Genomic DNA, 12,597 nt, shown 5'->3' on the forward strand with positions numbered 1-12,597 from the left:
GGAGTATACTAATCAGTATTGTAATGAGCCCCGTGTTTAAGCACTTTTAAAGAAACGGACCAACCCTCCTCTTCCACCTGTAAAAAAAAACAAAGAAACAAACAAAAAACCCAAACAAGAATCTGCTTAATTAAGTAAACAGTTTCAAAGCCCCATGCTAAGTAATTTTCCAGTGACTACTTAAACTGGAATGACCTCAGACCGAACCTGTTTTGTGCTGTAGTTTCATTGTTGAACTGAAAACTGTAATATAGGAGAAGAGGTATAGGGAACTGTCCCTTTAAAAGGATTTTAATGACATTTATAGCGTGCAAAAAAATAGTTTGCAATTAGTCAGTATGCAGCCATTAAAAGTTGGTTCTACAAATAGTGAATGTTCTCATCAAAAGTCAAATCAAAATGAAAATATAGCTACTCTTAAGTTCCTTTTATGCATAGAATGCATAAGGGCTAGAAATACTGTAGTAATCACCACACAGAGTTAAGCCTGAATGTGCTCGCTGACTTTTCTGCTGCATCGTGCCATCCATTTTATTAATCCCTTAATGGCCTGCTCCAGCAATCTTGTTTCCGTGTGTATGACTATAAGAAAATTTCCCCCATAACAAGTGAAACAAAACACAAGAGAACTTTCTCAGCTTCTTGGAAGCAAAGAATATTTGTTTGTTTTTAAATAGTGCCCTAAATGTACCTGTCTCTGCTGTACAGGGGTTAAAATGTAGCAAAATAAGGAGGCAGTAGGCAAAACTTAATGAAGTACAAAAGAGTACCTAATAGAGTAGGGTGTGATTTTTCTAGTGGTGATGCCTGCAGTTGTAATGCTATCTATTTGGGTCACCATCCTGTAATGTAACCCAAACTGAGCAACATGAACTAATAGTCGTACTTATGATCTTCACCCTTAAAATTACATTAACTTGTTGATGTCTCTTTGCTAATGAATAGGACTGCTTAGTATAAGTCTTAATATAGGTTTAAGACTTTACTCATAAAACCTTTAACAAAATAACTTTTGACAAGTCCAAGTGGTGATACTGTATTTTATGGTATGTTTGGGATGTGAAGAGGCACACCATATATGGCTAGGTTCCATTTCCTCATACATGAGGCTGAAAATCTGAAATGGTGAGCACCTACAACTTCAGTGTAGTAATATTCGTGCACTCGGTACCTGTGAAAATCTGGCCCATTGTATTACTTTTCATATGTAATTTGATACTTTTAATTATATGTGTATTCAAAGTTGTATCTCTTTATAAAATGTACTTTTGCCTCTCAAAATCTAGCTCCCTATCTTAATGTTTAGATCCGGGATGGGGAACCTTTTTTCTATCGGGGCCATTAACCCACAGAAAAAATCACGCAGGCCACACACAGCCCTGCGGGGAGGGGGCAGGCACAGAGACTCAGGGTTTCCCCTAGGCTCTGGGGTGGGGCCAGAAATGAGGGGTTCAGGGTGCAGGAGAGGGCTTTAGGCTAGGGTTGGGGTGTGGGAGCGGGTAAGGGCTCCAGCTGGGGGTGTGGGCTCTGGGCTGGAGCTAAGGGGTTTGGATTGCGGGAGGGGGATCAGGGCTGGGGCAGGGGGTTGAGGTGAGGGTGTGGGGTCTGGGAGGAAGTTAGGGTGTGGGAGGGGGTTCCGAGTTTTGGGGCAGAGAGTTCAGGGTGTGGGCTCTGGCCAGGCAGCGCTTACCTTAGGCGGCACAGTGGAGCTAAGGCAGGCTCCCTGCCTGTCCTGGCTCTGTGCTGCTCCCAGAAGTGGCTGGCATGTCCTGTCCCTAGGCAAAGGGGCCAGGCAGCTGTATGCAGTGCAGATGCGGCCCATGGGCCATAGGTTCCTCACCCCTGGTTTAGATAGTCCCATTGCATTTGAATGAAATGCTATTTACTTATTAGTAAGTGTGTTTAAAAAAGATAAGATAAAATTCCTCAGTGTACATTCAGTACAAGTACTAGACATCCCGCATACACATGCAAAATCAAAAGCATCTTTAAGATGTTTAGTCCATTATCCTGTGGCCAGCAGTAGCAAAGATCCCATACAGGAGGACTCTTCAATGCATTGAATTCTCTGTAGTAGGTCTCAACAGCTCCTTGCAGAGCAAAGTAGTTTTTAATAAATAAATCTCTAGTGAGATTTTTAATAACTTGACAGGTGGAATTTCCTGAAGCTAGACTTTTGGAGTAGATTTAATGTATAGTAAAATGACTTCACTTTCCTCAGATACTTCCTTTGGAGGTGAAGGAGGCATATTTTAGTAAAAGAGCAAAGTTTGAGCATTTATTTGGAGACGAGGAAGAAGGCAAACATAAAGCCTTTAAAATGAGCCCCACTTGGAGCATGGGGGTATGAAAAGAGCCTTGCTCGGAAGTTTATGGGGGCTTTGCTCCGTTCCTGAGATTTGGCCCTTACTGTTTCCTTCTGTCCATTCTGGTCAGAAGGAAAACAATTTGTTTTTCTATGATGATTACCCAGTTTTGCAGATAAAGAATGACGGAGCTAAATTATAATTGAAATTTAGGGCCTGCTCCTGGAATACTTAGGACACTGTTAACTTTATTCATGTGAGAATTCATCTTGGGTTCATTGGCGCTATTCAAGTGCAAATACAAATACTTGTGTTTGCAGGATCAGGTCCTAATTCTGACCCTATGCTTTGCATAGTGTGTAGCCTTACTGAGTGAGCCTGTCTTGTCACATTAATTTCTGATGCTGTAGAAACAACTTTTTATGCTGCGGTGATGAGGACATAATTGTTCTACAATTTTGGTGCTCTGCAGCAGTGCCCATCTTAGGGTAGGGCAAGTGACTCAGCCTGGTATACTCTGATCACTGTATCATTCTTAGAAGAGCTGTTGGGACTTGCTGAGTTCACAGGCATTCTTATATGGTAAGCAGGTGTTTCCTTGTCTGACTAAATACCAGTCAGCTAGAGGCAGAATTTCTAAGGGCAAGACACAGTTATCATCAGGCTGATATTTGGCTCACATTGCATTTTCAAGACTATTCAGGGAATGGAGAAGACACAACATACTGATATATCTAACTAATTGTAAATCCTCATGCCTGGTCAAAACAACGCAATATCTTGATTTTTCAGAGGGGTTGAAATTGTGAGTTGAGGGGAAGCTAAAGGTACTAAGTCCCTTTGAAAAAAGAGGCAGAAGTGACTATTGATTGAGGGGGAGGGATAGCTCAGTGGTTTGAGCATTGGCCTGCTAAACCCAGGGTTGTGAGTTCAATCCTTGAGGTGGCCATTTAGGGATCTGGGGCAAAAATCTGTCCAGGATGGTACTTGGTCCTGCTGTGAAGGGAGGGGACTGGACTCAATGACTTTTCAAGGTCCCTTCCAGTTCTATGAGATAGGTATATATCTCTACCCTGATATAATGCTGTCCTCAGGAGCCAAAAAATCTTACCGCATTATAGGTGAAACCGTGTTATATTGAACTCGCTTTGATCCGCCGGAGCACGCAGCCCCGCCCCCCTGGAGTGCTGCTTTACTGCGTTCTATCCAAATTCATGTTCTATCGGGTCACGTTATATCGGGGTAGAGGTGTATCTCCATATAATAATAATAATAATAATTAATTATAAGGGAGAAGAGCACCTGTATCATAATGGAGATTTGGCCATTCCTTATTCCTAGATAATCCCTTTACTTTGACTCCAAAAGTCTTGGAGCCATCTGTCCCGTGCATCAGTAAATGGGATTTATTTTGCTGCAAGCCTTGGAGGTAAAAATGGGAGGCTGCTGTTTCAAGAAATAATGTGAGGGTTGGGCTCAATAAAAAAGTCTTGCATTTTATTTATTTTTTATTTGTGATTGTTATGGTAGTGCCTAAGGACCAACCGAGAATGGAGCCCCATTGTGCTCTTTTCTCTATCTATTCCCCTCCTGTTTGTACATAGACACCTACACACCAGCTTAGTAGCTCACATCCCCTGCCTGTATGTTACTGTCTATATTATAAATTCTGTTAGTTAAATCAGTCTATCAATAATAACTGCAAGTCACTCTTTATGTAAGGTCAAAAATTCACCTATCTTGACTGCTCTGACAGTTTTTTCCAGCAAATATTAACCAATTTAACCAGATATCAAAAATATCATAAGTCCTTCTCTCTAGTCAAATCTGGCAATGTTACATCAGACCATTTTTTAATTTCAGTCTTTTGTTATATTCTTACAGTGCCATAATTCCTGGTAATCACTCCTTTTTTATATACAGTTTTGATTCTTACACTAAAGTACTTTTATATTCAATAATGCTGAACAGTAACAACAAAATTATTTTTTCCTAGGTGTGCCTTGCAGTAGCACATTATTCCCAGCCAACAGATCTCCAGCTCCTTTTTGCATTTGAATATGTTGGGAAAAAATATCATAATCCAGGTAACCATGTAAATGTTTTTTTTTCTATTCTGTAATATGTGCATGTGTTCTAGTAAGGCTGGCTACTTTTAGCCAAAAGCAATGGCAAGAGTGTTTTGAAGTTTGCTCTGGAAGGTCACTTAAATTGGTTTACAGGCTGCACCTGAGCCCCCTAATTTCTGTGTCTAAATTAATCAGTGTGATGGTAATTCATTATCAAAACCAAAACCATCTTATCTTTATCCAAAACAAAACTATCCATACCAGCATGAGTACCATTATCTCTCATTCCATCCTTAAATCCTTCTGGTGTGTGTCTATATTGATACCCTGGACACCTAGATAATCCCCGTTCAGGCAGGTTTGTTTACCTGCCCTTCTCTTGGGAATAAGTGTCTCTTCTGGTGGTATTGCAGGAGGATTTTTGCAACTTGGGACTCCATACCTCCTTTCCTAGAGGCTTACTAGGTATAACCTCCCACTCAAATCTTCCACCACCCCTGCTGAGTTGGAGCACACCCTCTCTGCTCAAGGCCAGTCTCCAATTGAATCTTGTCAGTTAGGTAAGCTTGGAAAAGATGCCTTTGGAACTTGATTTCTAGTGTAATACTGCAAGGTCATTGCTAGTGCTCCCCAGCCAATACACAGCTAAAAGCTACAAATTCCATCACAGTAAGCCTGCAAATATGGGAAGTGCTGTAGATGTGATTCAGTAGCATTGACCATTTTATTTACTCTGCCATTTGCATTAGAAACAAATGATCTACTACTACAGAAACTGAATGGATGTCATGAAATTACAGATCCAAATTTTCAAACATGCTTAAAAGAAGTGTTTGCTCATTTCTGTATATGCTGCACAAGCCCCGTGTGCGTGCACAGGGAGAGTTTCATATGTTACAGGTGCAAGTTGCAGAAATTTGAAAATGGGCAGTTCTATAAAAAGGGGCTTAATTAAGGTCCACATCCTTCCTCCAGCTGCATAGTGCCCTAGTTAGCAAACTTGCAGAGAAAACCCCAGCTGGGAAGTGGAGAGGGGGAGTCCACCACAACCTCCTTAGAGCCACCTTTATCCCCTGCAGGAAATATCCATATGCCACGTGAGAAAGGAAAAGGGCCTGTGGCAGAGCTACACAAAGTGGGTAAAATAAGCAGTGTGCTAATGTTGCCCCTGTAGAGTTATAGTGAACCAGTGACCGTGAAGCTAGTGGTGTTGCTGCATGGCAGTGGCTTGGAATAGGGGGGCTGAAGAGCATTTCAGAGGGGGAAGTCCCACTGTACAGTGAGGCATGCTCTGTGGTGATCATGGCTGGGATTTCCTAGTCCTCTGGTCACTTTTCCAGTACTGCATTCTACCCACTCTGCACCCCTGCCTGTCCCGTAGAAAATGGAAGCTGCAGTGTTTGTCCATTATTTCTTCCCCTACTCTGTGCTTTTGCACAGAAGAACAACATATGGGTCATATTGCATTGTGTTTTCTTCTGCATTTTTACCACATGGATTAATAATATTAGTATTTCCCACTGTGAAAAGACAACACAAAAATCACACAGTTGAGCTTTTTTTCTCACCTGCCCTGAAACTACTGGAGTTTTAATCATGAAGGGGGGCAGGGGGAATTACTGCATGCAAATATATTTCACTGTTCTGATTTCAAGTAAAAGTTGAAGTTCTCCCAATCCCCTCCTGATCCCTTTACTCCCCCCGCTCCAAAAAAAATAATATTGTGAGCAAAGGGACAGATTCTTAAATTTATTGGGAGTTGGGCACCTAACCTGCTCAGACACTTTTGAAAATCCCACTAACTGCCTATATCTGCATCTCTAGGCACCTAATTGCCTTTGAAATCTGGTTCCAAATCTTTTGCAGGATTCTTAATGTTTTATGTTTTGTCTTTTAATGTGTGGGTGAATATAGAGCTTTTTAAATATGGGACTAATAGAACTGGCTTGACATTTTGGTAAGCTTCCTTGCAGGGTTTTGTCAGTGTGCATCAGTGCCCAGCCTGCAGCATCTCCTGCTGTTCCACTTCTGGGCCTACTGGACAGAGACTATCACTACTGGTACCAAGCTATGTGATGATTTTTGTGATATGCACAGATGATGATAGGACGAGGTTATCAAATTATTTTTAACTTATGACCTAGTCTCAAACTTTGACCAGATCTGCAGGAACTTGTCCATGTCCTATTTATTTTATAAAACATTAGGAAATAAAAAGAAGCATAAACAAATGATCTGGGCATCAGCATTATTTTTATGGCAGTGAGAGAAATTTAAAAGGACTGTTTTAGTATGAATTCTTGAACATAACTTTTTTCATGTTAAATTCTAATTTAAATTTCTTTAAGCCATCTGGAAACCAACAAAAAAGAAACCATCAATTTAGCTTTTGAGATGCCATTTGTTCAGGGGTGTAATCTCAATTCTCCCTCCCCCAACCTATTTATTTTACATAAAAGATACCATGGTGATTGCCATACTAGAAATTCGTGTATACGTAGATAATCAGAGAATTGGTAGAGGATTAAAGCTTTGGCCTATTTAAATAACTGTATACTGGGTGTTAATTGAATAGCCTTTAGGAGCATTACTACTACTTCTATCTTGATTTTTGGCATAGGCTTCTTTTGGAAAGCATAAAAAGAGCGAGTGCTTCAGTACCACTGAAAAGATTAAATTGTTGATGTATAAACAGCAGGCAAAGACTTACGGGGCAATGATATAGCCATAATCCTGCAGTCTGATCTGCTTGGACAGATCCTTATGCCCTTGCAGACTCTCATTATAGGCAAAAGAGGCTGCACATATGGATTAGATTATAAAACTGGGGCTAAATTTGTGTCATTCGTTTACAACTAAAATCAAATTTAACTCAGTTTCAAGAAACAAAACGTAATTCCACTGAGCATGGTCCACCTTCTTGTCATATAAGGAGAGAGCAGCTGAATTTAACTGAGTATCATGCTATAACATTCTAGCCTGTAGAACCAAGGCTGTTCTACATAACACCCATTAGGATGAGTAATTTATTGTGATAGGTTAGTAAGACTTAAACAATGTTTACCCTAGTCTTTGTGTTAACACCAAAAAGTAATCAACAGCCTCTTCCACATCTTTCCTGTTTGAAAGTAATAGCTTGCCTAGAAAGCAACCCCTGAAGAAAAACTGTTGAAACAGTGGAAAGGAAGACAAGGCAGCCCTGACTTGGAAGGGTTAGGACTCAATAATAGCTGATCTGTGCTCTGAATCTTTACTTTTAGTGGCAGATGGTAACTGAGCTACAAGAATAACGAACTTCTAACTTTTAACATAGAATTCCCTCTTTTAAAAAAAGAGTAAAGTATTATCGCTGTTAAATATTGTATGGGTGTGGTTTTGACATGTTTTAGAGGGAGACCTCATGAGTTAATGTGACACTTTTGTTTCCAATTTCCATTATCCCTAAACCTCTGTTTTGCAGAAACTGACACAGCACAGTTTTTCACTGCTCGGTCTGTTGAAACAGAAGGAAAGATACACTTGTCACTCTTGCATATTGCCAAACAGCACCACTACTTGTTAATCTTGCAAGTGGCAACACCCCTTTTAATAGAGAGACTCACCTACCTTTGTGTGGGAAGAGATAGCACTATAGCTATTTGCATGACAAAGAGTTGAAAGGGATGATTTTAAAAATCTTGCATTGATTATTTTCCCTTTCCTAGCAACAGTAAATGGAATAGACCCAGGAGGCGGGGGCAGCAGCAGCGGTCAACAGACTCCTTTATTTGAAACTTATTCTGATTGGGATAGAGAAATCAAAAGAACAGGCGCATCAGGATGGAGAGTTTGTTCAGTCAATGAAGGTTACATGATATCTACTTGGTAAGTTTAAAGAAAAAATGAAAAAAACAAGCTGATTTGACTCTGGCATCACTCTGGTGCTCTAGTAGCTGTGGGAGAGATCAGATACTTTTAGGAAAAAAACAGCTGTATTCTGATGAGAGATGAGTGTTTTATAGAAAATTCTGAATCTTTACAAAGGTATCTAAGGCAGTCTCCTTGAAGATATGCCACCAGAGTTAAAGCAACTTTACTATCTTGTGGATCCCATAGCTAACTAATATATTCATATCAAATTAAGTGACAGAAAAAAAAAATATCAAGGTTTGTTTTTACTGTATTCTTCATAGTTTTTATCCTTCCGGTACAAACAGTTATTATTGGTTAAATTAACACAGATGTGCATGCCTGTAAAAGAAATATTAGCAAGATTTGAAGTTTTATAACAGGAAATGAGTAAAATAATGTGATCAGTTTGACCAGCACTGACTGTTGCTGCTAAAGTGCTTCTGTACACACTCATTTATCTCTGTGGCTCTTTTTTGGTCTCCATCCGGGGCTGGTGCACAACAGCACTAAGACTGGTAAACTACCAATGCAGCAAGTGGTACTGTGGATTTGACTTCCTGTTTGGGCCAGATTTTTTTTGGCATGCTTTTAGATGTTTTGGCTGGAGGTGGGGAGAAGTATGTCCCTCTTTGCCCTTTCCCCCAACACATACACTGCTGCAGCTAAGGATGGAGTGCAAAGGTTGTATGTTTTATTTTTCCTCCTAGTATCCAAGCAGTTGCAGTGGTGGGACCTAAGAGTGAGTGGCCCATCCACGATAATACCAGAAGTGCTAGTATCATGAGTGACTCACTAGGCACATGCAGTCAGCATTGCTATCGCTATACTGTGATAAAATTATAGCCTGTATAACTTGGATTGTCATTTTGTGGCACAGGTTATTATGCACGAACACACCTTGTAATGTCTTCTAGATTGTATCCTTTTTATTTCCAGAAAAATAGATAAAACACGTGAAAGAAAAATGACTTATCTGTGTTGTATTTTTTCCCCCCAAGCCTTCCGGAATACTTTGTAGTCCCATCTTCCTTAGCAGATCAAGATCTAAAGCTCTATTCTTACTCTTTTATTGGAAGACGAATGCCCGTAAGTGTGATCTTTATTCTGTTGCTGATCACTGTTTATATTCATGACAGTGATGTGTATGAGTGAACATGTTTTGTATATTGTATGTAGATACTCATGCTGTCAGGCAATACTAACAAATTATCTTTTTCTGTTAGCTTTGGTGCTGGAATCACTCTAATGGGAGTGCTCTTGTGAGAATGGCCAACATTAAAGATGTATTGCAACAAAGAAAAATTGATCAAAGGTAAACAATAACCTAGAATAATTTCTTAACCAGACATGTATAATATGAGGCAAATAGTGCCTGTATGGGATACTTAGCTATACTTCATACTTGCGATGAGGGAGCCCCAAATCAGAATATCCTATAGCCCACTCACATAAGCGTTGCAGATTCGAGTTCAAATCCCTTCTCTCTCTCAGGTGGAGGAGGCACTTGAACTGAAGGTCTCCCACATCCCATGTGTGTACCCCAACCATTGAGCTAAAAGTTGAGGGAGCTCCTCCTCCTCCTTAACCCCCCCCCCACCATTTTGAGAAAGCTCATCGATAGGCACCCAGTGTGGTAGGTGAGCTGTGAGCACCCTTGCCAGATCAGGCCACACAGAGTGGGTAGGTGGAGGAAATCCTGTATTTCCCTAGTTTTTGCATCGTTCTAGGCCTTAGATATCCAGATACCAGGCATGGGGCTACAATGCCACACTCAGAAGCAGAAACATAAGTGCTAAGATAGCTTTGACTGCAAAAATTTAGTGGCCGAGCGAGTGTAGTCAGCCAAGCAGGGTTTTTTGAATCCTAGTGGGACCTGATTCTGGGATTTAGGTGCCTAAAGTGATAGTTAGGCACCTAAGTCTTTCTGTGAATCTAGCCCTTAGTACCTTGCAGAAATTCACACCTGCTTTCAAGATGTGGGTTGGGTATTTGTTTGGGTATTTTTTTTTTTGGTCTGTGTTTTAATTTGTTGGAAGACTTTGTAGACCTTCTGTTGCAACTGTTAGTGTATTTTTATTAACCTTGATTATAAAATTTGTCTCAATATACATGGAAAAACAAAACCAGACATTTAAATAAAAAGCAGAGTTGGGCCTCTAGTCCGCGTCTCTATTGGCATACACTTTTATATGCTGCTTTTGTATCATAGCTATTTTCAGAGCTATTGAACACTGAAAATTGACTATAGATCATCAGTTATTTAGCTTTCGTAATTGAGATACAATGTCCCTCAAACTTTTACTTCACATGTTGGGGTTTTGGTGGTCTAGTGATAGACATAATACTTGAATCATAGCTTTTCATCTTCAACATTACCTAATGCTTATGTTATTTGCTTCAGTTTCCCTGACTGTAAAATTAGGTTATAGGTTATGTAACTTTCTCAAGGCTGTAGAGAAAGCTGGTGCCAGAACCAGGATTAAACTGAGGAGTTTAGGCTTCCAGTCCTGTTCACAGATCACTAGGCCAGGTCACGCCTTATATACACTGGAATATATTACAAGAAATACCACCTAGTTGAATACCACCTAAAGGCTTTGTTGCTTACCACTTCTGTCTATGATAGCTATTCCTTATAGCTCTTTAACAATGTACTGTTTTCAAATTTTCAAATTAATTTAGCTCATGTCTCAACAATAATGGGAACTGAATGTTTCTGAAATGTGTGTTAACAATTCTGCCTCCACATAGCATTCCATATGACCAAAAATGCATGACGTGTATTATAGCTGAATGCTAATCAGATGCTTGTACTCTTCCATTTTGCTGTTTGAGCAAATAGCTTTGCTATGTAAGATAGCTGCCTTTGTAACTACAAGGAAAACCTTAATAATAATAAAAAAAAAGGAAACTGGGCACCTATTTTTAAGTGCTTTCAGTTGCTTGCACTTCCCTGTATTCTAAAAGAACTTAATTTGAAAAGCTTTCCTCCATGTCCAATAATACAGTTTTGGGGTTTTTTTGTTAGGATTTGTAATGCAATAACTCGAAGTCATCCACAGAGAAGTGACGTTCATAAATCAGATTTGGACAAGTGTCTGCCTAATATCCAGGAAATCCAGGCTGCATTTATCAAACTTAAACAGTTATGCGTTAATGGTAGGTCACAATATCATTCGTCTTCTGGTGGTGGGGTTTTTGTTTGTTTGTTTTTGAGGCATTGGGGGATATGGTTTCACGAAAGCAATGTGTCAAACTTTGTTAGGAAGCAACTAACTTACCTGGGATTGAAATTCTATATAAAGTGCGTTCATGTGTGTATATTATAATATAGCTTCTGTAGATCTACAGTCTCTTACTCCTCTTTGAGACCTAAGGTATAATCGAGCATGAGGTAAGCACATAAAATAGTCTGTGTACTTTTCTGAGGGATGGTGTACTAAGTGCCTTCAACTGCAGATTTAAAGGCTTGTGGAAAATTTATGGGCAGCATAGCTAAGGGTAACAAAACTAGCTTAAGTAAATGTCTATTTAAAAATGTACCCAGACATTCCTACTCTTCTTGCTGCAGAACCTTTTGAAGAAACAGAAGAAAAATGGTTATCCTCACTGGAAAATACTCGTTGGCTAGAGTATGTCAGGTACGTACAGATGTTATGACTAGAAAGTAATCATTAATAATGTGTCCTTAATTTTTCACCAATGTAAATATGCAATAAAACAAATACAGATGGGATTTGTCTTTGGTAAAATGAATGAGATAAATATACAGGGATTCTCAAGGTTTACACACTTAAACATTCTGTGTCTGTGTTTACCTGAATCCTGAAAAGACATAAGTGAATGCTTAACTTTAACTACTTCAGTGGGACTTGTATGCTAAAAACCAAGCACACACACAAATCTTTGCAAGATCAGGACAATAATGGGCACCAGGACAAATGTACAATTAAGAGGTATTTCTGTGGTACTACAATACTGTTGGAAACAGTTGAGATTTTTATATTACTTGAGTATATATGATTTGGGATGAGATTTTCAAAAGTGCATAAGTGACTTAGGAGCATAGATCCCAATGAAAGTCACTGGCATGTGTGCTCCTAAACCCCTTAAGTATTTTTGAAAATCCTGTCCTCATTTCTTAGAAAATGTGCAATATCTGTAGTCTTAATTGTTAAATTAAACCACTTTTTCTTTTTGCCTAGATCATTCCTTAAGCATTCTGCTGAACTTGTATATACGCTGGACAGTAAGCATGTCTCAGTAATTCTGCAAGGTAATATAATTGTATAGCATGTTGTAATTGTCATGATTGGTAGGTTGGAATGTTA

At 39.5% G+C, this 12,597-nt stretch overlaps 1 protein-coding gene across 1 annotated transcript in view; it reads left to right on the forward strand.

Moving 5' to 3' along the window:
- Positions 1–12,597, forward strand: part of MTMR10 (myotubularin related protein 10) — a 58,659-nt gene that overhangs the window by 38,559 nt on the left and 7,503 nt on the right. Inside the window, exons 6-12 of the mRNA XM_034784158.1 lie at positions 4,303–4,393; positions 8,080–8,239; positions 9,265–9,352; positions 9,490–9,578; positions 11,295–11,425; positions 11,838–11,907; positions 12,472–12,542. Of these exons, the coding sequence (XP_034640049.1) occupies positions 4,303–4,393; positions 8,080–8,239; positions 9,265–9,352; positions 9,490–9,578; positions 11,295–11,425; positions 11,838–11,907; positions 12,472–12,542 (700 nt within the window). The remainder of the gene's footprint in view (positions 1–4,302; positions 4,394–8,079; positions 8,240–9,264; positions 9,353–9,489; positions 9,579–11,294; positions 11,426–11,837; positions 11,908–12,471; positions 12,543–12,597) is intronic.

This window comes from Trachemys scripta, chromosome 10 (genome assembly GCF_013100865.1).
Source record: "Trachemys scripta elegans isolate TJP31775 chromosome 10, CAS_Tse_1.0, whole genome shotgun sequence".
Taxonomy (NCBI): Eukaryota; Metazoa; Chordata; order Testudines; family Emydidae; genus Trachemys; species Trachemys scripta.